Source organism: Diadema antillarum, unplaced genomic scaffold (genome assembly GCF_040938485.1).
Source record: "Diadema antillarum isolate AM-2024a unplaced genomic scaffold, OU_Dant_1.0 scf00000201, whole genome shotgun sequence".
Classification (NCBI taxonomy): domain Eukaryota; kingdom Metazoa; phylum Echinodermata; class Echinoidea; order Diadematoida; family Diadematidae; genus Diadema; species Diadema antillarum.
The window spans coordinates 1,611,596-1,639,476 of NW_027271090.1; the positions used below are offsets into that span (position 1 = coordinate 1,611,596).

General features: G+C 39.1%; 1 protein-coding gene across 2 annotated transcripts in view; it reads left to right on the forward strand.

Moving 5' to 3' along the window:
- The window catches only part of LOC139723876 (E3 ubiquitin-protein ligase RNF13-like), an 84,399-nt gene extending 79,120 nt beyond the window's left edge, over window positions 1–5,279 (forward strand). For both annotated transcript variants that reach the window (XM_071635083.1, XM_071635084.1), the window contains exons 8-10: window positions 193–286; window positions 2,784–2,864; window positions 3,548–5,279. In XM_071635083.1, the coding sequence (XP_071491184.1) occupies window positions 193–286; window positions 2,784–2,864; window positions 3,548–3,999 (627 nt within the window). In that variant the 3' untranslated portion in view covers window positions 4,000–5,279. The remainder of the gene's footprint in view (window positions 1–192; window positions 287–2,783; window positions 2,865–3,547) is intronic.
- The last annotated feature ends 22,602 nt before the right edge of the window (window positions 5,280–27,881 follow it).

The window sequence follows — 27,881 nt, forward strand, 5'->3', positions numbered from 1 at the left end:
GTGTTAATCAAAGCATATTTATTTAGCAAGGCATAAAGTGACAGAAAAAGGGACATTTTATATTACATAGCATAACATGTGTGTATGATTGGCGAGTTAAGTTCACTTTTTGATTGATAGTTATTAAATTGTAGGATGATGGCATGAAATGTTTATTCCCTAGATTCACATCATTCTTTCTCTCTCCGCCAGGTTGCCAAGTACGTGAGAGACCAGAGACGTCGAAGACGGGCACGCCTGTCACGTGACCACCTTAAAAAGCTGCCAATTAAAAAGTTTAAGAAGGGTGAGATTTTCCTCGCTACAATATTACTATACAAGTTTGTTTTGTTGGGGAAGGGGATGGGGTAATGATTGATTTGTTGTGCTTAGCCTCTCAAAATGAATGTCACTTTTTTATCATTATAATTATTTTTTGCTTAGCTTGTCAACGTATAGACGAGTGGGACACAAACTGTTGAAAAATCACAATGTGTGTGTGTGTGTGTTTTTTTTTTTTTAGCTCACCTGAGCCGAAGGCTCAAGTGAGCTATTGCGATCACTCTTCGTCCGGCGTCCGTCGTCTGTCGTGCGTAAACTTTTACATTTTCATCTTCTTCTTGAGAACCCCTTGACTGATTTTCACCAAACTTGGCAGGTATTATCCCTAGGGGGATAGGATCTCAATTTGTTCAAGTGGGCACCATTCCCTACCTGGGGGGCCCCCGGAGGGGCCCAAACCTCCCAAAATTAAGGAATCTTGAAAAATCTTCTTCTCTAGAACCAGAAGTGATAGAGCTAAGTTAATACTATGAATTAGTAAATTGATGACTGTAGTTTCATGTCTGCTCATGGCGGAATCAGGGATGCCCCCCTTGGGACCCAGGGGAGGGGGAGGGGTGGGGAGGGGTTCTTATGGGGGCCCAAATTGTACATTTGCATCTTTTTCTTGAAAATGCCATTATGAATTTCCACCAAAGTTGGCAGGTAGCATCCCTAGGGGGAGAATGTCATTCCCATCAAATGGGCACCATACCCCACCTGGGGGCCCCAGGGGGCCTAAGTTTGGACCGAAATTGTAAATTTTCATCTTTTTCTTGAAAACCCTATCACTAATTTGCACCAAACTTGGCAGGTAGCATCCCTAGGGGGATAGAATCCCAATTCCATCAATTGGGCACCATGCCCCCCCCCCCCCCCCCCCCGGAATCTTTACAGATTTTCTCTAGAACTGGAAGTGATTGAGCTAAGTTAATACAATGAGTCAGTATATTGATGACTGTTGTTTCAAGTTTGTTCATGGGAGAATCAGGCGTGCCCTCCCTACCCCCCCCCCCCCCCCCCTTGAGACCCAAGAAGCGGGATGGGATGGGGGGGGGGGGGGGGGCAAATGCGGGCCTAAATTTTCATCTTTTTGTGAAAACAACATAGTGGATTTTCACCGAACTTGTCAAGTAGCATTCCTACAGGGATAAGATCTCAAAGTGTTTGAATAGGCACCATACTTTCCTTGGGGGCCCCAGGCGGTCCAAACCTCCTAAATTAATGAATATCAAATAATATTTTTTCTCTAGGTCAAATCAAAAGTGATAGGGCTTTAAGTCTTTTTTCCCAAGCTGCATAATCCAACATTCTATAAAGTACAGTGTACTTGGCAGGTATTTTTACCAGTGTGATGGAATATGTACAATTGTAAGTGCACACCTAGCCCCGGAGACCGCGCCGCTATGATGCGGCGGGGTCCTGGCGGCTACCTCGCAGTTTCGCTAAAGTGAGAATCACGAACAACTCCCTATTGCCACATACGCCGACTTCACGAATAAATCATGGGTAAATTCCTATCATAAACACAGTGACAATAAAAAATGAAATATACATTACCCCATTGCCTTGGTTCTTTTCACCAATTTATCTGGAAACTGCAAAATTTTCCACATTTTTTAGGAGTAAGCAGCCTGCCCTAGTGGGAGAGCCGTGCTACCATTTTGAAAGTGTATATCCGTTAGTAAGCATCTACGCATGTAGCGAGTAATACGTAGCCTTTTGTCAAGGCCCTCTCGCTGTATGGTGTAGAGAGCCCAGCCGAGTAAGGTAGCGCGACTCGCTTCGCTCGTCCCTTCGCTCGTCCGTTACACACAGCGAGAGGGCCTTGACAAAAGGCTAGCATGCAACGTTAGTGAGCATCGGTGAGCTGAAGATAATTCGCCTTATAAGACAACATTTTCTGCATCATAAGTAACGAAATGCATCAAACAGTCGCCGATTTGAATCATTTAGGTTTAATCGAACCATGTAAGTATTCCTAGTAGTTTTTGTTGAAAAATTAAGGAAATATAGCGCCGGAACGGCACCCGTTTTGTACAACATTAAGATCTGAATGCGAAAACGGCGCAGCCCCAACACGCTGCGTTGCACGTTGGGGCTGGTCGCAGTTAGTGCACACCATGCCCCTGATCTCAAAACTACCCCCACCATAGGTTTCCAATGTTCTCAGGTAAGAGTCTGCAAGAATGCATGGAAGGTGAACTTGCGATGCTCAGGTGAGCGCGTGACCCGCGGGTCTCTTGTTTGTTTTTGTTTTTAAAGAATGCAGATGCATGTTTTACTCTTCTTTGGACTAAATGTTGCACTGCAGCAAAACCTGTAAATGTGTCTGCCAGAAGTCTTTGTAAAATGCTAAGGGCATTTTCAGTAGGCAGTATGCAGTATGTGTATTTGTAGGCACAGTTCAGTACCGGTATGTGATGCTCTCGATAATAAGTGTTACACTCTGTGCATCTCTTCCTTGTGTACCTGACCTATAGGTGACGACTACGATGTTTGCGCCATCTGTCTTGATGACTATGAAGAGGGGCAGAAGCTTCGTATACTGCCATGCAATCATGGTGAGAAGATAACAGTTTGGTGTGAGCCCTCACGGGATGGTATAGTATTGGTGGAGATGAGACTTGAGCCTTTAAATTTTAGCGACATACTATTTAAAGAAACCACTGAAAAATTCTACAGAGCATACCATTCTAAGAGGAATTCAAAGTTCTTTTGATGAAAATTGGGTTTGAAATGGCTGAGTAATCCAGAAACAAAGTACAAAACATGTGTGAAACAAAGCGATCCTAATAAAAGGTGGGTCCCACCTTTTTATAAAGATCTCTTTGTTTTTAATATCTCGGCCATTTCAAAACGGTACCAGTTTTCATCAAATGAACATTGAATTCTTCATGGAATTATTTACAGTGTACATGTACATGCTCTTCCATATTTCAGAAGAGGTTTGTCATTATCTCAAAAAACAGTAAGAAATCTCAAACCAGGTCCCAACCAAACCTGTACCATCCCTATGATATGTATGCATCTTGTAGGGATTTGTGTGTGTGTGTGTGTGTGTGTTGGGGGGGGGAGGAGGGAGTGAGGATGTGGTGGACTGGAGGTAGAAATATTACATGTCTGCCAATTTTGTTTGAGTCTTGCTGATGCTTGTAAATGTGTTTCATGATTCTGCACCACTAGTGTGAGACTGTATTGTGGTGTAGAGGTAATGATTGCAATTTCTGTTTCCAACCCCATCCAGCATTCCACTGTAAGTGCATCGACCCCTGGCTCACCAACAACCGCCGTACCTGCCCCATCTGCAAGCGCAAGGTGGTCCCGCCGGGTGTGGCCGACTCGGACGAGGAGTCGGATTCGGAGGCCGGCGACTCCCCCAACGAGAACACGCCCCTCCTCGCCGGCATGGAGTCTGACCGCATGAGCGAACATGGCGCGGTAGGAGGCGCACCTCCCACCACCACCCCGCCCCCGTCACCGGTGCAGCTGAGCGACGAAGAGGGAAATGACCCCGGAGTTCCAGAAGGAGGAGAGAATCCTCCGGTGGTTGCCCTGATCAATGTGGAGACGGATTCTGATTCGGCAGAGAGCTATCCCGTTGGGGCACCAGCCCCGGCACCAGCCTCGGACGTCCATGTTGTGGTCCATTCGGAGAATGAGCTTGAACCCATAACATCCATTGCAGGAAAGTCCTAGAGTTCCCTGGAAATTCTTGTATCTCTCTCAAAGAACAAAACAAAGCAAGACTATGATTAGATGTTTCCCCACCAGTGTGAACTGGGGTTGAATATATTATGACTATACATATACATATGATGAAACTCACAAGTCATTCTTCTGTAGCTCTGTGTCTTTGAAAACCGAACAGGATTTGCCATGTGCATCAAGGCCGAGAGAACTTGAAAGGGGAGAGCAGTGTTTACTCTTGATTGATATAAATAATGACATTGCTTGGTGTTCCCCTCTAAATCTGAGGCAGCCACAGATATGAGAACTGTGTATCATGTCTTTCTGCTGCACAAAAATGTGTTTGGTGCAAATCCATCCCTCTCTGAATCATGTCAAAAAATGAAAGAGATTGTTGGAGATAGAGGTGGACAGAGAAAAGGAAGCGCCCATGCACTTCAACCTGATGTACACCCTTGATCGTGGAGGACTGGCTGTGCTTGGGAGTTGGCCTCTCACCAGAGATTCGAAGTGATGGTGCTTCACGGATCTGCAAAGCCGCACCTCAAGCAGCACCTTGGATGAAGCGCCTGTTCATCTCGCCTCGCCACAACGATGTGCACCTGCCTTGGTTTGTGAACTGTGCCGCTGTTTCCCTCCACACATCTGTCCTGGCTGCAGGTGCGCTGGCAAAGAAGCCGAGCCTGTACGAGTTTCGTGTCTGCATTAGAGGCACATCTTCTTGCGTATGGGATCGATGCAGAGACAAAAGAAACTCTTTCACAGACCTCATGGTCATTGGGGAAGATTACCCCCACTGGTGTTTTGAGGAGGGAGATATTGTACACCTGTATGTCACTTACCAAGCTGAGCAATTGTTAGATGTTGTACTGAGTCTCAACTTTACTGCCCATCCGTTGTGTAATATAGGTGGGAAATGAAAGGAAAATGAGTTGCAATCTGGTTGTCAGTTGGTGATGAAGTGCACCCTCTATGTATAATGTGTAATGTGTACGGATCAGTATATCTTGATACCAAGGATGAGCAAATATTTTTTCTATTTCTTTTTGTTGGGGGGGGGGATGTTCTGACTTATTCATTAATGATCAGCTCAACGTGAGACACATACATATAATGACAGGAAGTGTGTGACATGTAGTATCAAAGGGAAAACATGCCTCTCAAGCTCAAATGAAAAATTACTTTTGATTTGTTTCAAAGGAGATATTGTATTTCATGGGTTATTTTCTTGCTTTTGGAGGAAATGATTACCTGGACAATTGGTAGTCTTTGGCTCTATCTTGTGTTACTATAAGTCGGCCGTAATCTGGCAGAACTCCCTAAGTCGATTTTGGTCGATTTTCAGGTTTTGAGTGTTTTGTGTGTTTTTTCTCATGCTCTTTCAAGTGGGCCAAAAAATAAGTTGTGAATCGGTACAGAAAGTTATTTTTAGAAAGTGATTTTGGCAAAATTCCTGAGGAGAGAGGGCGATTAATCTGGCAGAACTGCGTAAGTCGAGATTCGAAATGAATTTTCCGATGTTAATCAGGCAGAACTGCGTAAGTCGAATTACGACAACGCTTGGACCAAGGTGTTCCTGCATCCCGCACGGACATGGTATATCTTAACACGCGCGTGCGTGACCTTGGTAGTGACGAACGCGCTGCGCGTTCAGGCTAGCAGTGCCTGCCTGCGCCTAAACTAGCTAGCTAGACACGTCGTACGGCTACGTGTATTGTACATGACGACAGTCACGCTAAAGCAATAACCCTCGTTACTCTTGGGGGAAATTGCCACTTTCTTTCCCTTCATAGACTGGCAGGCTTCAAAACAGGTCAATATGCGGTATGCCTTACTATTAAGTTTTGCTACAATCTAGTGTTTTTTAAGCCTAGAGCATTTCTAGATCTAACAAACGTTATAGTTTGCATCTTGTCTGACATCACGCTCCAGTCAATTTTAGGCCTACTTAGTACTGCTGCAGCACTTGTCCATTGTTAGTGTACGTGAAATCAATGTACTGTGCGGTAGCGTAGGTCACGCGAACAATAATATCTGTAATCCATTGACCATAGCTTTTTATTTTATTTTTCATTGTAATAAGCGGTTAGTGGGCTTGGATCTATGGGATTGATCTCGAGAAGTTTAATGAATATCTAGGATACCGTCCATAACGATGGCATTTTCGATCCAATCCTACAGACGTCAGAAATTGACCAATACTAACACTTAAATTACAGTTTACTTTTTAATACCGGTACCGTACCGGTACTCCCAGTAGAGTTGTGCAGTAGGGGCCTACTACTAGTAGCATGTTAGACTACTGGGGCCTACCGTTACTTAACTTAGGCTGAATCGCCGGTTATTCTGTCTTTACTCAGTTTTCTATTTTTCCAGATTTGATTCGGCCAGACATTCTTGAAGTCTGTAATATGAAGAATCTAGAATCTACAGGTTAAACGCTAAATTATAAACATTTAGCCCTAGAAATAGATCTGAAACTTAGATTTAGATCTGTGTTCTATTAAACAGTTATACATTACTACTAGTCTAGTACTACTACTAGACATTATAGGTTATAGACTTTATACACTTACCGTTAGTCATTATAGATAGGCAGGTTAGGCTTTACGTTGTTCTTAGATCTACTGTAACATTAGTACCTTCTAGGCCTAGATCCCCAATAAACAGTCTAGCTGTAACGCTAGATTTAGCCCCTACCTGGATATAGAGTCTAGCGTTAGATCTAGAGTCTAGACTAGAAAATCTAGAAACTAATTTTCATTGATCTACTAGTCTGTTATAATGACGCCCCAAAATAGACGTCTGGATGTTACATAGACCTAGACAATCGAGTAGACAGAGTTCGAGAGTTCTCGTACGTTTTTAATAGGCCTGCGTAGATAGTAACGGTTAGAACACTACTACCCTAACGTTAGTACTGTAGCGACAATAAGGCCTACAGTAGGAGTCGACACAAACGAGAACTAGGGTCTATTTTTTTATTTTCTAATAAAACTGTAAATAAACTTTTAGTCAGGCCTAGCTCCTAGTATTCTTTAGTTTAAATAGAGTTTAGGCCTTCAGCCAAAAGGGTCTAGGCTTACTCTTACTTTGGGCATAGAGTAGGAATACTAGGATAATGATGAGATCAGTAGGCCTATCGTATGCAGATTCCTACGTACCGCTCTACTACTCTCTAGACGTCTAGTGTATCGTTAGGCCTGAAAAGACTACGGTCTAGACGGTCTACAGTGTAGTTCCTGTAGTCTTGATGAACAATATAGCTTAACATCTAGAATCTAGTCTAATATTATTCTTAATCCAAATGCAATGCTTCACGAGATCGACAATAACCCAAGCAGCAGCCAGGCTTTTGATGTAGCAGTACTTCTTGTGCCGCTAAATAATACTGAAACATGAACACAGACTGACAACATTTGGGGAAAGCAAGTTATTTTCCTCATACAAATGAATGGATAAAATGAAATTAAATGTGAATCAATGATGATGACTTTATACAATACAAATATTTCAAAAAAAAAATTGTACTCAATCTAAAATATTCATTGTTTTGACACTGCATCCGCTGAATAGTAAGAGGGTGGATGGTAAAATACGATAGATAACCCGCAGAAAATAGACCGAGATACGTAGTTCTGGTTGATAAACCACGTGTTTATCAGCCAGAACTGCGTATCTCTAGGAGATACGCAGTTCTGGCTGATAAGCACGTGGTTGACGACGAAAAGAGATACGTAGTTCTGCCTGATGAAACACGTGCTTATCAGGCAGAACTGCGTATCTCCTAGAGATACGCAGTTCTGCCTGAAAAACCCCCCGCATGGCCAAAAACTTACGCAGTTCTGGCTGATCAACCCGGGCACGTGACCAGAGATACGCAGTTCTGCCAGATTACGATCGCAAAAATTTGGCGACGATTAATCTGGCAGAACTGCGTAAGTTTTTTAAATTGGTAATTTTTGCTACTTAAAAAGGTCAAATTGTCATTTTTTTGCTGGAAATAAATTCTTTAGACCAATTATGACCGAGAAAAGAGGACAAATGCAACTCATCGTATCTCAGTTTAGAAAGGTGTAACATTGAATCTTTAAACCCGATTTCTGGCGTAATGTGTTAAAGGAGATACGCAGTTCTGCCAGATTACGGCCGAAGTCTGAAATCCACTACTAACGATCAATTTGTATGTGTCCCTCTTTCTTGCATAGATGAGGGAGTTCTGGACAGCTTTTAGCCTGTGGCTGACCCAGAAATCACATTGTCTCGTTAGTGCCTGCTCGTAAAACAGATTCTTAGAAAGTACACTTTTCATTTTAACCCCAGTTCATGTGGGTACACAATGAGTCCAGCCTTGAGGTGATCCAAACTACTGAATATCTAATACATATTCAGAAGTGTATGCTTTATGTCACGTAATGTCCCATAACAAAAGAATGTATGCTCAACAATGACTTTGTACATGGCTCTCAGTTGTGCATTTGTCCTTGAAGGAGTCTGAAATCTCAGTGACAAAATCTGGTCATGCCACTGAAAATGTTGTCAAAAAGTTGTGTCTGGTATCTGTGCAGTACTCGTCAAAAATTGGCTTGCTCCATCTGTCGAACCAGAGATCAGAAATGTGTGTAATTGCCTTTATCACAGGTGCTTTTCTCCTCTTTAAATCCATAGAGTCTCAGAAACCATGTGGTTTGATACTGTGTCTTTGTATTACATAAAAAAAAAATCTTTCTTCAACTCAGGATGAACAGTAAAATTGAGAGTTGACAATTTGATGAGCATGAGATCATAATTTTTCAGGGCAAAACTCACTTGGGACATATGTTCAATTGACGCTGGGGCAACAAGACCTTGTATCTATAAAATGTCAAATGCTTAGGAGAGAAAAAAAAAAAAAAATAACCAACATGGTGGCAAAAGCACTATATGTGGGATAACCTTTCCTGTGACATGCCTAGGATTTCCACAGCTAAGATTTAGACAGAACAGCACTTAGCTGATTATCTATCAATCTAAGAAAGTCCTTTTCACCAATTTGGGATATAAGGTCTTGTCACCCCAGCGATAATATAGGTAGAGAGGTCGTTGCCTGCATGTGTAAAAAAATGGTACACAGAAATAGGTTTACTAAAAAATAAAGGGGCCCCTATGTCATCTGGTTATGATCATGGAACATTCTTCATGAAAATTGGATATAGGGATTTGTGATGTTTGCGGCAGACATCACTTGGTTTTCATGTAGAAAGGTCAAGCTACCAACTTGTCCACTTTTGGAAAGTGAATGAGCAGTCATGTGATAAAGAACATGTGGTTCGCTCAGAATGACGGTTTTCTTCTTGGGTTGGCTCAAGGAGTTCGCTCATGTTTGGGCCATGAACATTTGGTGATGCTGTCTTGTACTGGTTGGTGATATTTTTTGGAAAAAAAAGGTTTCCTGTTTGATGCTGTTCCTGCTCTCCCTAGAAATGCAAGAATAACTATATTTGATATCATTATTGTTTCGGGGAAATAATATACAAATAATGAATGTTTATGAGAACAATGGACAGAATATTTCATGAGGTGAAAGATTACTGTAAAACATGATATATTCGCGGCACGAAATTTTCGCGAATTGGAGCCGAGGGCCTTTTTCGTGGCAAGGAATTTTCGCGAATTGCCTCTTGCGTTCAATGCATATAGTGCAGATAAGAAATTTCGTGAGCATTTTAATTTCGCGAATCTTGGCGCTCACGAAATTCGCGAAATTAAAATGCACGCGAACATTTCTCGTTTTACAGTAAATGATCCATTCAACAAGGCACAGCTGAGATGAATGGATCAAAGATTTCATCTTTCACTGAATGAAATATTTTGTCCATTGCACAAGTGAAAAACATTTATTATTTGTTGTATATAACGCCTAAAATAGATACTTGTCATCTAATGTTTTATAAACTATTTTAGAAACAAGAGAGTGCTCACTGAGCGCTTTATGCTAGTGCACTGTCGCATACACACACTACAAACACAAGCGTCTTACACGTGTAGTGTACCAGGCTCTCGGCGTGCATGCAATGGAGCAAATCGTATGGATCCAAAATTGCACGGTACATGGCGCCACAATTTGCACGGATGATGACGTCCTAGTGGAATGGGCCGAATGAGCAATGTCAAACAGCTAATCAAATGAGGAGGATCTCTTTAGGCATTATATAATGTGGAATAATGGGTTGAATTGAGAGGTAGTTAGTGGGTTTGAAAGATGAGACAACTGTTTTTCTGCTGGTGGCCCAAAGATTCGCTGCAAAGTTTGTTGTTCTGGTACTAATTATTGTTGCATGAAGATTTAAAAGTTTGTGAAAATCACTGATGAGGCTTTCACATCTGTACAGCCACCACATTCAGCTTTTCCAAATCTCATTCTTGAGATGAACACATTGAACATGCTGAACACAGTATTGCGTTTAGATAGCAGGCTACATACATATCGTAGAGTTTGCATCTTGAATTTCCTTGTAGAGTGTATCGTAAGGTTTAATTTCTAATTTGTTGCTGACTTGTCAGTCATGATACCCAAAGAAATGAGCATTACTGCCATACACTGACCAATTATTGCATCTTGATCATCCACTTACAATCTCTTTGCCTCATATCATACACCCAATTTGTGTAAACTCAAAATAAGATTGCATTCATAAATGTACATTGCACCTTTTTATAGAAAATTGTTGCACCGTTCCATACCATTTATGTACATGTACTTCACTGTTCTGTTTATTTTACCTTTTCTCTTTTTTTTTCATGTGCATTTCGTCAATGACAAAAGCATTTTTCATTTACGTCTGTATGTTACAGTGGTATAAATTTGATGGAGTTTTGGGCAGTGTGGTTCAAGTCAGCTGAAATGGAAGTGCGTAGTAATCTATGTACCACAACAAAGGCTACTAATATCATGCTAGTAACAGTCTTTTCAGACTTACTGAGATATACATCGTATGTGCAACTTTTATTAGTGGAATTTCTCTCGCCAGTCGACATCATGTCTGCTCCGCGCAGCAAGTTTAAAGGTTGTGGAAGCTTGACTCGCCATGGTGCAATATGCTGCATGAGGGCATGTGAAGTAGCTCACTTCTTTACTTGTGTCTGTTACAAGGCTGCGTACGAAGTTATAGTCGTTTGCCTATGAGCCCACATGCATGCAGAAAGTCAAGATTATTGTTTACATGTGAAAGGGGTATTTTCTAGCATGCCTAGAAAATATGGCACAAGGATAAAAGTATAAAAGTTAAAGCAGTGAAAACACAGTCTCTGTAGCCCCCTTCATATGCTCTCCATTGGTACTAACATATAATCTCATTCTCCTCTTTTCATGTGTATATTAAACAGAAAAGAAAACGTTACAGCCCTCTTAGTCATGATACTCACATACTCACATGACATGCGCGCATTTGTAATCAAGAGTCATTTTACATCAGTCTCGCTTCTAGTTTCAGCACAGTATTAGTGTCATTATCATTGTCTTCATTCTACTACTGCTCCTACCACTTGACAGATGCATCTGAGATTGAGTACACAATGCCTTGTCAGATATCTCTGTCTGTGACAATGAACACACTTCTACACATTATCACTCTGTTTTGCTTGTACTGGTACACTGTGTATGTGCAACTTCCACCTCTCTTTATCTATATTTCTCACATTGTCTCCCGTGACTTTGCTCACTCCTACCTGGCTGAAAACAGCCCATGTTGTATGAACATTCATATATTATCGGTATTCAGTATTAACAAAAGACACATAATTTTTTCATTGGCTGCCATTAAGAGCCTACTGACAGAATGACATTAAGCCAAAAATTTGAGTGGGCTGTTTTCTGATTTCCCCTCGCAAATACGATGCGATGCAGTATTTTTTTGCGTGTTTTGAGAGCCAGATATTTAGTTGTTCATCCTTCTCCAGATCTATGGAGGGATTACTGCTCGGCCCTCAGTCGACATTTCAAGTTGGTCTTACTTATGTTGAGTACCTTAGTACTAAGAGCGCAAATATTACAATTTGTTTAATGTACTCTTGTAGACATTTATATGTATGTTATCTTTGATTTTCTCGGTACTAGATATTGCCATGGCATATTTAAAGGATGTGTAGTGAATAAAGCCTATTATATGATACCCAAAAACTTGTATATTTTGTTTTAAAAAAAAAGGAATGTATGCAAAATGGATATGCATGCGTAATTATCACTGTGATGTCATTGTCGCATATCATATGCTTAAAGTTTACTTATGTCAAACATCTTGTTATGGAATACAGGAAGAAATGTTATCTGTGCTCCAGCATAGAGGCCTTTATATGTTTCAAACTTTAAATCTGCAGAGTATTTGGCAGAGAATGTAGAGTTTATGATGCCGAGCCTCATATTTCAGGAACAGTATAAATGTGTTGGTCAAAAATAAAGGAACTTTATATTCTGTGATCATGAATGCTGTTATGACACGGTTTGTTATCGATTCTTTGTCTCGCTTTAAACAGCACTATTAAAATTCTAACTGTTATATTTGTTTTTACTGATGCTTTTATTGTTCCAAATTAGGAGAATTAGGAAACACACAACTACAAAATGAATGTTTTAAAGTGTTTGGGGGGGGGGGGGAGGGGGAATCGACCAGCCTGAAGAGGTCGGGGCAGCACCCCTTGAAAGTCGTTGGTCTTACTGTAAGGGTTTGTAAATTTTCTATTTCTTTTGGTTTCTTTTTATTTGTGTGGTCCATGTATTAAGTATAATGACAACATCTTGATACTATTGGCATACTTGAAGTTGATGAAAGCTCTTAAGTTACAAACCAGTCCTGGAGGATCCAATATCTGCCAACACTATTCTAAAGATAATGTTATGACTATGTTTGCGGCACTCAACAACTCGTGATTGTATTTCTCTGTCAGGTTTAAGCTTTTATAGCGAAGGAAGTTTAGTTATTCTGTAAATAGGACAAGCCTTTGACCCAGAGACCCTTTGAAGGTCCATGCGGAGAATGAAAAAGGGATGATCATGGGTGGTGGTGCTCATCTTGCTGGCGATCCATCGTCCAATGCACTGTAGGTTTGTTGTACTTCCTTCTGTCCATAATCAGGATTGAGGGTTTGCATCTGGAAGCTGTGATCAGCAAGATGTTCGCAATCAGCCATTGCGAGCAGTCGTGTTGGATGTTCCTCATTTCCTTTGCGTAATACCGTTGCACATCCAAACTGGAGAAAGAGATGTAAATGTACCACAGTGGGCCCGAAGCGTAGTGATGAAAGAAGCAATAGGCTCATGCTCAAGGTTACTTTATGCTCAAGGTTAGTAAATGTACCACAGTGGGTCTGAAGCATACAGATGACAGAAGCTGTAGGCCCATGCTCAAGGTTACTGTTCCCCACCTCAAGTGTTGTACAATATTACATACTGTGGTCATGGTGGGTTTACTGTTTACATGATTAATTGCAGAAGGGTTTTGAGTGTTTGTTTGTTTGTTTGTTCATTTGTGTGTTGTTGTTGTTGTTGTTGTTGTTGTTTTTTTTTTTTTTGGGGGGGGGGGGGGGGGGAAGAGGAGGTAGGGGTTGATTTGGTCAAGGGTCTATGCTCACTTGTGATAGATCTCTAGAAAGTTATTCGTCTTCTTACATTCCCCCCTCCTTTTTTTTTGGGGGGGGGGGGGGGGGAGGGGATGGCAAAAGTGGCAAGGTACAGCTGCCCAGCACCAGAGTTCCAAGGCCCCTGGGCATTTATTCGTATCACAAATACTACTGTTTATGCATCATAATGACAAACTTGATATGACAATAAATGCTTGTTTCTCACAAATACTACTGTTTCTGTGTTCTGTGTTATCTTTGTTTCACAAAGTTTCACTGATGTCAAATTCTTGTTTTCTGTCAGCATAAATGTCAAGCAATAAGTATTTTGTTGTGTACACAATTATTTTAACTGGTCATTATTGTAGAAGCTAGGGTTAAGCTATGTTTTCCACAGATGTGTGTATGTGTGTGTGTGTGTGTGTTTTGTGTATAAAACGTACATATACAGAGAGATAGAGAGAGAGAGACAGCTACTGTATATAAACACATTTCTTTTGTTGTTGTTGTAAATACTATACGAATGTTATGTTTCTCGGGTAAATGTATTTTGTGAACACACAAGTATCTGACCAAAGACAGCTTTAAGAAGCCACAATCACAATTAAAGTTTCAGTTTTGGTGTAGAATTTGAATAGAAAAGGAATGCACACACACACACACACACCCACTCACACACATACGCACACATTACAAAACAGGGCAGGGCTAGCGTACAAAAAGCTATTATGTTCCCTGCTTGCCCATCTGCGCCCATATTCGGAACTCCTGTGGCAAGCCCATGTGAAACATATGTCAGTTCTCCCATGTCTGTCCTTGGCTAGCCCACAAGGGCCCTTTGAAGGATGACCTGCAAGTAGCCCTTGCCCATCTCCAACTCGGCTTACCCTCATTTGACCCATGTTTACCCGTGTGGGCCAGACATGGGTTTGTTGGCTGGGAAACCACCATTCGATCATCATTAATGGGAGGTTGAATATACGATATAATAGGGCCTACATTGTACAAATAATATTTTCTTTTACGCTTTTGCCAAGAGGCTCAGAGCGTTTTCCGAATTACAAAAGTAAAACAAAAGATTGTTTCACAGCAAATTAAGTACTTGTAATGGGAAAAAGCAGTTCGATCAACCTCAGATGCATCATTTAATACGATAAACAAATATAAGTATAGCTACACATAATAATGTACACGCACAAGTACACATATACAATATACAGAATATGCAAAAAAAGGATTATAATAAATATGTTTTCAGGGCTTTTTTGAAGAAATATGTGGATATATACAGACTGCCTGATAAATTGACGGATTACTGAAATAAGAAGAAGATATACAAAAACAATGAAGAATTGAGGTATATCGTAGAATGTTTTCTCCATACTCGCGTCTTTGTCTCATCCTTTTTTTTTTTCTTTCGCATTGGTATTCCTTCGAGCTGCTCATGCTCACTTAGTAATGGAATTGCACACAAATATCAAACCCCACATATTTTAGAAGTCCATCTCTACACTGTGAAAAAAAAATGATAAAAAAAAATACTGGTAAATTACTTGCAATCCAGCTGCACAGTAATTCACTGTAATTTCATTTTACAATAAGTTACTGTAAGCAATATCTACAGTAAATTATTTTAAAATTTGCAATGAATTACTATAAAATTTACAGTAAATTACTGTACTTATTGGATCTTCAAGTTCCGGGTTTCTCAATTTATTGTTCCCTGCAGTCGATACTTATACACACCCTGCCAAAGTCAATTAACATAAGGCCCAGACGAAAGTATGCAACATAAATTCGCTTTACATCACAAAATATTCCTACTTTAAAGACAAAATGGTACTATCCATGCACATGCAAAAACGCTTATTTATGAATACAATACGCATATACACCCATTATACAAATTTATAGCATGAATGCGCTCACTACATAGTAGACTTGCCATTAAAGGGGGTAAACGCTGCATTTTTCTTTAGTAAAAAAGTCCTACGTTGCACGGATGTTCCCTAGGGCAATTGTAAAATTTTCATCTAAAGAGACACTCTGTATCTATGCAAATGAGCCTTAATTTGCATAATCTATGCAGAAATACATATAAAAATTATTTAGAAATATATGTGCATCCAGCAGAAATACCTTATTTGGTAGAAGTATTCCATAGAGTAAGTAGAAACAATTCCTGCAAAAATCTGCATTTTGAAAGAATTTCTAATCTGTTAAGCACTGGATCTTGTAGTACAAAGTTTGAACCTGGGATGGATGTTCCTTGGGTCAAAAGCAAATGATTCATCTAAAGAGGCAAACTGTCTCTATGCAAACAACCTATTATTTGCATTATATGCATATCAATACCTACACACAGATAATCAGAACAAACAAAAGCAATTATGTGACAACGTCTTAAATCGCTTTGAACTTAATATCCAAAAAGCTAAGAGAATAAGACAATATTCTCATAACAACACTTTTCAGTTGCTTAAATTGTTTCCATATTAATTAATTAACTTAGGCATTTTATGCATAAATTATGTAAATAAGTTTACAAGACGTGAAATTTCGAAACATATTGATCTTTGAAATAATTTTTACTATCAATTTTCCCTCATTGCATAAATGCTTTGCAGAGTGGGAAAAATAGCAATCGATATTAACACTCTTTAAATATCATTATGCAAATATAACAGTAGGGCCTACATAGGAACAGATGCAAATCGGAACAATGTTGCTTACAAAAGGATTGTTTTTCCCTTGCAAACAGTACACAACTGATGGTCATGATTCGAAAATCATTACAAAAAACACTACCATATTGAAAGTGTGAATTCTGATTATCATTGCATTTTGTAAGAAACCAAGCGAATAAGAGACTTTTTACATTAAACTGATTATAAACTTGTGCAAATTATGTGGATGCAAGGGTATCTGCACACATTAAGAACTTACAAGCTTGAGTTAGAAACAAAGTCTGTTTCTGGAAGAAAAAAACAAACGTTCCCTCAGTATGATATGAGCTGCTATGGCATGGAAACTGTGCTAGGAAATTTATACACAATAACATTTTGATAAGACAATAATTTATGCAAGAATTGTCATGTGAACAATATAGGAGATGTTATACTTTGAGTCAAATAATCTTAGTCTCTGACTTCAAATCAGTCAATTGAATACCTGAATATAAAAGCGACCCAAGTCCAAATTTGGCTATCGTCATTGGAAACCATTTACGAAATAATGCAAATGCAGATAATCATTCAAGTGACTGTTTTACATTCAAATTTGTATGGGTAACATCCCAATAACTGAAAACACCAAAAGCAGTAGGAAGTTATTTATTTATTTCTATTTTTCCCAAACTTTCTCTAATGGACTAGGGTCGTTCTTATATTCAGGTATTCAATTTCAAGAATAAATCAAAGCTGAAATAATATGTTTATAGCCATAAAAGAGTATATTAGATGGCCTTTACAACTGCTAGGATATGATTTGTCAACAGATCGTCACATGCTACTGTTTACGAGGATTTTAAATGTCATATTCTCCCTGGTTGTGATTGTTTTCCCTGGGATAGTGTAATTCCCTGGCGGTCCAAAGAATAGTTATATTACACCACATACCAGCTAATACCTGTAAGGTGATCATGACCTACATGATCTTGAAGCTTTTTCCAAAAAATAATAATGTTAACTGGTTTTGTGTAAAGATGTCAGAGGTTAAAAAAAATACACAGGTAAAAAAGCTATACATGTGTGCATCAAAATTAACTTTCATGCGACCCATACCGGTACATTAAATGCAATGACGGTGATGACTATACCATGTCACTGAATTCCATGTCCTTTCCTACTTATCAAGATGAAACAAAAACTCTTGAGAGGGGAGGGCTTAACATTTTTTCTCGATAATCAACAAGGGTATCACTGTCAGGTAGAACATGCACAAATATGTACTAAGTTTCATGATACCTTGATTTACATTCAAGTTATAGAAGAAAAAGTGAAATATGGCACTTTCATCAGAGCTTTGACCTTTTGGCAGGAAATTTCCCAGAGAATCTCCATTAGGTAATACATGTATATATTAAGTTTCAAGAAAAATCCAACAAGCATTTCAAAAATATGAGGGAAATAGTGAAATTTTGAGGGCCCAATTGACCTTGATCTTTGACCCCTGACCTTTGACAAATGACCCCTAAATTCCCTAGAAACTCCCTGCCAGTACCAAGTTCCATGAAGACACCTTGAACCATTTGCGAGATACAGAAAAAAAAGTAAAATTCATACTTTTTCACCTGACCTTTGACCTTTGACCTCTTGACCTGAAACTCTCTGGAGAATCTTATTTCGGTAGTACATGTATGCGGTCACTAAGTTTCAAGAAAAAAAAAAAACCTGCAGGCATTGAATAGATATGGGGGAAATAACGAAATTTTAGCATTGACCTTGAACTTTTGACCTTTCACCTCTGGCCGATTTTGCTTAAAAAGTGCTTAATTAATCGCCCCATCATACGTCATCCTTGGACCAATTTTGGTGAAATTTGCTTAATCCAGTCTTGAGATATCGCTTAAACTGATACAATTTCTTAGGTCGACCTTGACCATTGACTTCTGGTACATTCGGGTATCAACATGCACAATATGCTAGTTAGGTGGTATTTGCATAGAGAAATAGTGTTTTCATATTACAAACCATTTCCTTTTGACTAAAGGATATGCATACTACTTCCGTAGTTTTTATCATAAAATGCAGTTCTTAGACTGTAAGAAAAACTTTAAAAATAATGTTTTTATTTTTCCTTCTTTAGAAATTATGTAAAATAGCTGGTAATGATGGTTCAATTATTCAAATTCTTTTCTCTTTCTGTTTTAAAGAGTGTTTCTAACGGGTTATATCTGTCTAGGATGAGATTTAAGGGGGTTTCGTTGTTTACTAATCAATTTGCATAAGTCGCATGATATGAAATTTTATGTTTATTTACATATGTATGAAATCAATTTTTGCAGGAATTGTTTCCACATACTCTGTAGAATACTTCTACCAAATAAGGTAATTCTGCTGGATTCACATATATTTTTTGATAATGTTTACTTGTATTTTTGCATAAATCATGCAAATATTAAGGCCTATTTGCATAGATACAAATTGTCTCTTTAGATGAAAAAATTCCAATTGCACCAAGGAACATGTGTGCGAAATAGGACATTTGTACTATATAAAAAATACAGCGATCACCCCTTTTTTCGCCCTTAGCAAGCCTACTAACATCCAAGCTCACACTATGCTTGTAAACACTTTGTATACCTCCCCGATGGCACGGAGACACTTGCTGTCTGGCGAAGGCTCGGTGGTCTAGTGGAGATGACGCCTGTCTGGTGACTAGGAGGTCGTAGGTTCGAATCCAGATGTTTCAACATTACTCTCGAAAATACCAAAACACCCTCGTTTCCCTATCTGAAAAGGTCATACCGGTATACACCTACTTAGTAAAAAAAAAAAAATAGAATGATGTGGACATTCAGATCAACCAACTAGAAAAGTACCCAGGTGTGAAATGAAGTTCACTACAAGAAAATTAATTCACAAAATGGTCAGTGTTGTAGTGCACACCTGCTTTACATGATATGGGCGGGGGTAGTCATCTGCAAAGGCGTTGAAATGGTATAAATTCACAGAAAATAATGTAGTCGTCAATTAACGCAGCTTTAAAAATTTGGATCCAGAAGATGCATCCATGAAAACAACTTTTTCTATTTCATGAAAAATGTACCGTTTTGAGAGGAATAATTTTAGAAACACGAGCCACTGAAATCGAGGTGAATCACTGCGATTAAAAAAAAAAAAGTTTTCAGCCGTTGAATTTCATACATCATAGTTAAAGAGAACATTACAGATCAACCTCTAAGCAGGCTGGTATAAGCAGGCAGATAGGATATCTAATAAGGCCTACTTAACTTGTGAAGCGAGAAAGAAAAGGGCGAAAAAAAACTTAGATCAACCGTCTAATTAGAAATTAGTAAAGCGTACTAAACATAGCACGATGGCATCTAAAAATTAAACCATTCATCGTTCTTGTCCTTTATCACTTTTCATACATTTTTTTTTCTTTTTTTTTTTTGGGGGGGGGGGGTGGTGGTCCCATGAAGAGGACAATTTTATTTAAAAAAAGGAAAAATGGTAACAATGTCGCTCCCCATAGCGAGACAGAACTGCCCCCTAAAAGCCACAGGTGTACAAATACATAATTAATGTCGTTGATATACAGATGGTGCTGTTATTAGTTAGTTACAATCTCTCGCTCGACAGCGTAACGAAATTGCACCCGCCAGTATGTAATTTCCCCCTTAATGGAACACCCTGTATTGTAATTGACATGTAGATGGCGCTGTTCATCCTGTCGGTCTCGTGAGCCTTATTGGCCTTGTGTCGGTCTCGTGGGCCTCTTTTGCCTAGTGTCGGTCTCGTGAGCCTTCTTTGCCTAGTGTCGGTCTCGTGGGCTTTCTTTGCCTAGTATCGGTCTCGTGAGTCTCTTTTGCGTACTGTCGGTCTCGTGAGCCTTAATTATGTAGTGTCGGTCTCGTGGGCCTTCTTTCCTTACAGTCCAGGCTAGAAGGCACCCAACCTTGTTTTTTTTATATATACAATGTTTTTTGATGGTTTCTTGTCAATTCGATGGTGCTGATTCCAAATCCGATTGATGCCACTCGCGTAACCTTGAGCATTTTAGGCAAAATGCAAAAAATCCAAAATGGCCGCCAGATATGCTTATTCGGCCGTGATAAACACAATAATGTGCATTATATGACCAATTATTTAACAAACTTTGTACATTTCTGTTCCTAGAGTTACTCCATCTGCATTTGCAAGCGAATTTTTATTTCATATAGGTTCATTTAGCATTTAAAGCTCATTTTTTATTCAAAATGGCCGCCATTCCTATGCTTATGTACTGTATGAATGCCAAAACATATGCACGGAAATATAGAACAAATTTACTGTATTTCCAGTCCCGTACCTACGTTATCATAAAGTGTTGCATGTGCAATATGTTGGGTGTCACTTACACTATATAGGGGGCCTACATATATGAGCATTTAATATTCATAAACCTTACGATGTTGAACACAATTTCTTATATATTTCATTTTGTCTCAACAAAAATCTCAACAATATAAGTTCACTAAACGTCTCGCAAGGAATCAATATACCATCATATTCTACATGCAGGTTGAATATAAAAATGTAATACTAACACAATATATTAAGGAGCCTAGATACGTGGTATTTATCAAATGATGTTGAAAATGGAGGGGAAGCTAGAAAGCAAAGCTTGTAATATGCATTCCCCTAAAACCATATTAACAAAGTACAGAAAAATCCTATACAGTAAGTGTAGAGATACATGGTTGCAGACAAAAACACATCGGACATTAATGACACAACTAAAAACCCTTTAGATTGTAGATTTTTTTTTTCCAGCAAGGGGTTTGGGAGTGGGGGGGGGGGGGGGGGAGGGAGGGAGCAGTCCTGAGGCGAGTTTGAAATGGATCATAACTTCCATCACTTTGATATAATTTAATTTAGAAGTGCCGCCTTGAAATTATTGAGCAAACCTGATTTTCTTTTTGAATTAAAACAACAACAAAAACTGTTATAGTCATAAACGAAACCGTCCTAATGCAATACCGTACAAACTGTTCATTAAACGTCAACCAAGGGGCAATGTGAGATACCTCTTTCAGTTCTCTCACAGTTCCCAGGTGTTGATAATATACACTTTGATATCATGATCTCATTCAATCTTGTCTTAAAACTAAAACTATCATTTTTATTGTCTTAATAAAGAACCCTTTAATTGTATGTTTAGCAGCAGGAGACATCAGCCCCAAATTTGCAGAATTCTCAGGCTAAAGATGCATATTAGTCCTGCAATTGTTTTAATTGCAACCACATCTGGTGATGTTCAGCACTTCCTCAGGGGTCAGAGGGCGATTATTTGCCGTAGAAACAGGATAAAGACATGAAGACTTGCTTGATCACCACCCGTTGAAGCCCTATGGCTTTGTTGCCAGGCCAGAGACAGTGTTGTAGGTAACTTGGGTGGTATCAGAGATGACATCAGACCAGCATCTGCACCAACCTGTTTTGGGGTCAAAGCTTTCAAGTTGCAGTAGGGAAATCTAGGCTTGTGGGATTTCAGACGCATTGATGGCAGGTTGTTCAAGGGGGCATTTCATGAAGTGTTTTGTCAGACCTTTTCTTTTTGACAAACTGTTATAAGCTATTAAATTCCTTGCATCTGACTGGCTGAGAGCAAATTTGTCAGACAAATTTGTCAGACAAAACGCTTTATGAAATGCCCCCCATGCTATCGTGTTTGGAAGGTCAGGGTATGCGTTGACGGCACCGGTGACACTTGCCATCCTTTCCTTCCAGTGTGAGGGAGAGTGATCGAGTGCCAGTGAAGGAGGGTGGACTTCCTTAGCCTATGCTTGGAAGGCTTGCCACAGTTAGAGGGCTACCTTGAACATAGCGTTGGCAAGATGGTTACTAAGATGGAAGGTATGGGTCTGATGATAATCTGATAAAGGTTGGGGCAAAGTCTCCAGAAGATGAAGTACTCCACTATTGTCTTGAGATGGGTCAGTACTCGACTCATGTCATCCAAGGACTTTCTATGAGACGTAAAGGCAAGATCATCTGCAAACTTCCTATACGTGAAGTGAATGTAATGTCAACACAAATGTATGTTAAAAAGACCTCTAGTGGAGTTAGTTTACAGCCACCATTAAGGAGGCCATCATTCAGAGTCATAACACAGCTGGTCTGGTTACCGAGAGCAATCCTGAATCTGCAAATGCTGAAGATTAAAGACAAGCAGAGTGAAGTTGTTGTAACACTGCTTTCAGAATGAGGCAGCACTGTACAGATCTCAGTCTCCCTCGACATCATAGGCCTATACTCAAACACATTCACTCCGAAAAAACGGTGGTAAAATTCATCTACCATATTCATCTGGGTTAACATTAAAAACTTTGGGGCATTGTTTTCATTTCAGAGATTTGACAACAGGAAGTGAGGTGGTCCTTTTTCCACTCTCCTCTGCCTCATGTTCTTTCTCGAATGAGGGGACTGAAAAAGTTTGTATAATATCGCTTTTAGATAATGTAGCACAGGACAGTTAATTGGAAATTTCATTTGTGTCGTCATCTAGGATTCAGCCTTTTAATTCAGTAAATCAGAATGAATATTTTGATGTTGAACATCTCAAGGCAAGTAAGTATCAAATGTTCATATCTAATAATTCCTGATAAACGATCTTGATGTTGGCGTCAATTCAAGTTTTGGTGAATTTTTCCAAATAGCTACGGAAAAATTCAGATTGAGGTAGCAAATTTGGATGTTTGCATCAAAAAATAAAACAGCCTTTGTTAGTAACAACCTTCTGACTTATAATTAGCACACAAATTGGTAAACAGTGTACCTGAGTGACAGAAAAAAAGAAAATGTGTTTATTTCACACGCTCTGCCGTTCATATTGTGCAGGGGTATATGAGTGGCATGCATTTTGAAGTTTTGTATTAAGAAGAATATAATAAGCCTAAAAACAATAAACTTTCTGTTTGATTTTCTTGTTTGTTTGCTTGTTTTGCTAGTGGCACTCATCAGATTTGCATTGCACATGCAAAACTTGATAAAAGCGTAGGTATGTGACTGAAAATTCGTCTTCTATTTGTATACATATTTTTTTTTTTGCCATTCATATAGTACATGAGTATAGGAGTGGCGGCCATTTTGAATTGAAAATAAGCTTAAAATACTAAATGTACCTCTTCAAATGAAAAATTTCTTGCATGTGCAAGTTGAATTACTCAAGGAACAACAATTTAAAAAAAACTTTGATGGAATAATTTGTCATAAAATTGACATAACTGGGATTATCATGGCCAAATTATTTAGCATATCTGGCGGCCATTTTGGATTTTTGCGTTTTGCCGAAAATGCTCAAGGTTACGCGAGTGGCATCAATCGGATTTGGAATCAGCATCCTCGAATTGACAAGAAACCATCAAAAAACATTGTATATATCAAAAAACAAGGTTAGGTGCACTTTTTATGGAGCCTAGCCTGGACTATTAGTGTCGGTCTCGTGAGCCTTTTGTGCTTAGTGTCGAATTCGTGGGCTGTATGACTCGTGAGCCGTATAACTCATGGGCTGTATGTGACTCATGGATCTTTTTTGATGTCGGTCTCGTGGACCGTATGACTCGTGGGTGTCGGTCTCGTGGGATAACCCCTGATCTTTATCATGAATACTATACTAAAACACTGATCAATTCAGTGCTTATTTAAATCGATGTAAGGCAATCTGTCAATCAGTGGCGATAATCTTACCTTCTTGATTATTCCGGTAACCGTACCATTTCTTGTCATTCCCTCATAATCTCTAAATAAAACCAAGGTATTTTAAGCTTTGATAATCTTAGGCTTATATCATGATTACACAAAAATATGAATCTTTCTCCAAAAGTCCTGAAGATGTAATAAAAAAAGAGTTTCCATCCCATAGTGTTCTCACCGTATCACGTTCACTTCAACCACATATTCTTTGAGTCTTAACAAATAATTCAAAATTTGTCATTCTCAGGCCGCCCTCACTATAATCCTGATAACATATAACCCCTTTAAATTCTATCTTTACCATTCCATATATATTCAAAACAAATATTACTTCTGTAAAACATGATATATTCGCGGCATGAAATTTTCGCGAATTGGAGCCGACAGTTTTTTTCTTGGCATGAAATTTTCGCGAATTGCTACTGGCATTCAATGCATGTAGTGTAGACAAAAGCTTTCGCGTGCATTTTATTTTCGCGAATTTTGGCGCTCGCGAAATTCGCGAAATTAAAGTGCACGCGAAAATTCCTCGTTTTACATAACAGTATTAAGATATGTCACTTCCCACTTTGGAAATTCTATGATAAAGAAATATACATAATTTAATTTAGACAAAGTATAAGTTTTAAACATATATCTTCCCATTACAGTTAAATCTCTTTGTCTCCTCCATCCCAAAAAGTCTTTTGATTTTACTCACTATCTCTTTATAATTCAATTCTTCTTTTTCTGGGGAGCTCAGGAGGTCAAGCGTCGTGTTTTGTGAATGAAGTTTGTACTTCTCCTCGTTTTTGAAATAATTTATACGCAGTAAAACCCTGTAAAACCTCCTCTGCTAGAAACAGTGTATATTATGTTCTGTTAATGTTCTCTTCAATTAAACCACGACAACAGCAACTGGTAGTTGAGAAGAGAATATACGAGATGTGTTCTGCAATCATCACCCAGGAACACCAGGCCTGTCCCCGGTTCCTCGTTGGAATATCGCCCTCTACTGATCACTATGATTATAAACAAACTGCATAGTGAATTGTACGACGGCAGCGTGCCGTCGTTCGTCTTTAATTCCTTGCCCAATTTAATTCTTTGTGAGTGTGTGTGTGTGTGTGTGTGCGCGCGTGTGAGTATGCGTGTGTTTCATTTGATTCACCATCAATATTCTACGCATATATCATCACAATCAGATCAATACTGTCTTACCATCGCTAAAAGGTATGAGTTTTGTTGGTTTAAAAAATATTACCATTCACTAATGTTCAATTTTCAATATCTCATTCTTTAAATGTCCTGTTTACCTTTGAGAGCAGTGATTTTAAAAATGTTCAAGATATCACTATTGATGCATACGTGTAGGTCAGTTGTATCACTAAACATCCTACCATCTAAAATTTTCGCAATAAAGCCTACAATATAAGGAGATATCAGTATTTTTCGTAATTAAACATAACTGTAGACGGTTTAGTCTGGAAGCATTCTTATCATAACTTTTGTTCACATTTTGTGTATTCAACAATACTTAACATTGAATATACGGATTCAAATTTTTACATTAGCTGTTTTTATCCCTAACTCACATTTATTTTCAGAACCATTTTAAAGCACTGATTCTGGGTTTTTGTTTCATCTGCAAATGGTAAATTATGCCTTTAATCCACCAATACTCATTCTAAATTTATGACTTAGATGTTGCCGGCATGTTCCTCTCCCTTCCCCTGAAACAGATTCCCTGAGATAGTTATTAATTCCCCCATGAAAGAAATGAAGGGTTTGTTTGCAAAAGCCGATAAGTCCATTTTTGAAGATTTTGAAGTACGATCTCTGTCATAAAGTACAAAATAATACCTTTTTAATGATATATTGGTCACTACATATAAAGGTATATTTTTGAAGTTATGGTCAAAAGAAGCAAAATTTTTCTTATTATTCTCTTTATTTTTCTTGACCTTTAATCGCAAATACCTCCATTTGGCAAATATGGACTTATCGGTTTTTGCAAACAAACTGTTCAAAATTAATGTCCGTTTGAAATGGTTTTGAAAGGAAAGTTTTGCTCAGAAAGCAAATCAATAGCATAAAACGGAAATATCAGTAGAAATGTTGGAATACTAGGTAAGTTGTCAAATAAGAACAAATTGTATGTATTGTGAACTTTCAACGTTTACACATTTTCACGATACAGTAATTGATCCAGCGCAATAACTGTTTAAGTTTAAATGAATCAATCACGTCACCTCACAATGAGTGCTTTAACTACTATGACTTTAATCCTCCCTTTGTGTTATGATTAGGAACATGTTATACGACGTAATACAATCCCTTTCATAATTTCTGGTTGCAGGGTCATTAACGCGTTGTGACCCCAGGATCACATTCACACATCGTACTGTATTTTGTTCAATTTGTTTATTTTTGTAAAAAAAAAAAAGTGAAGACTGTTTGCATAAAAGAGCGCCCTCTATCAGAGACTCCGTATGAGATATCTGTGTTTGAGATCATAATAATTTACCCTTTGTATGCTGTGAGTGACGATTGGCCCAGAAGGACACTAAGAGTTGTGTGCACTGTCAAAAGTGCTCAGCACGGAGAGGGTTAAAAGACAAGTCCATGCACTTTCATAGACATGTGGATTGATTGAATGCAGCAATACCTATAGAACACATCAATTTGAGTTTGTTGAATATCTGACAATCCGTTCATCAAAAGTTATGAATGTTTTAAAGTATCTGCGCAGTCACTGCTGGACTAATGAGAAGACTACTACAGTGTATGATGAAGTCACAGGCGTATAACAAAATAAGGAAAATATAAAGAGAATTTATCAAAGTTTCATCGTTTGAAAAAAAAATCCTCAACTTGTTACTATTAGTGTATGTTTAAGGGTAGTATTATTCCCCCTGCCTTTTGAAAGAGGCAAGTCTTGCGTTCCGTTATTATGCGAAAAAGCGAAAATATTATTGAATTTTCTTTATAATTCTTTTATCGTTCTACACATCATGTAACATCACAAGCTAGAGTTATCTTCTCCTCCCGAAGGTGACAGAGCTGAAACTTCCAAAAATGCATAACTCTAGAACAGATAGTCCGATTTTCCTCAAACTGTCACTGGTCCGTTGTACTTTATTATTGCTGCATCCACTCAGTTCACCATGTTCACGAAAGCCGACTTGTCTTCAATGAAATACCTTTCAGGCAGATTGAAATTTGTTGGTCTTGTTTTCAAGAATTAGGATCTTTTTTTTTTTTTATAGTTTTAAACGAACCAGCTTTGATTAGTGTCGTCATAAGAATGTCGGAGCGAATGCCCTCAAAATATCCTCCCTGTCTGTCAGTCTCTCCGTAATCTCCCTCTTCACTCATTAGCTCCTTCGGTCTTTGAGCAGTTCATCTGACCCCCCCCCCCCCATCTCTCTCTCTCTATTTCTCTCTCTGCATATATCTTTGCAACCCTTCTTTTCTGTGCGCTCGCTTAAAATAAAAGTTTTAGGCGCAGGCTTTTCTCAGTCTGCCACAACCCACACCCTAGTGGGCCCTCATATACCAATCCAATTGACTGGAAACACCCCACTCTTCTCAGCGTCTCCGAACCAGCGAATCCCAGGAGCGCCATTTACGGTGAGCCGTGCCTCCCGGCTGTCGCGCGGGGCGACGCGACCCCTATATGGGGAAAGTGGTAATTCAACACGAGCACCATGCTCGTGAAAATGCGTTCTGCGATGTCAAGCATGCGCGGCGCGCGGCGTCTCAAAAACGCCCATCGCACAGTCACGACTAGACTCGCAATAGGCACCACACGGCGGCGGCTTGTTCAGAACTGGCGAATTGCTAAGAAAGGTTCAGCCAACTTCAGGATGGTGGTGGAACTGCAACAGGGTGGGATGGTTTGTGAGATGTGTGTAG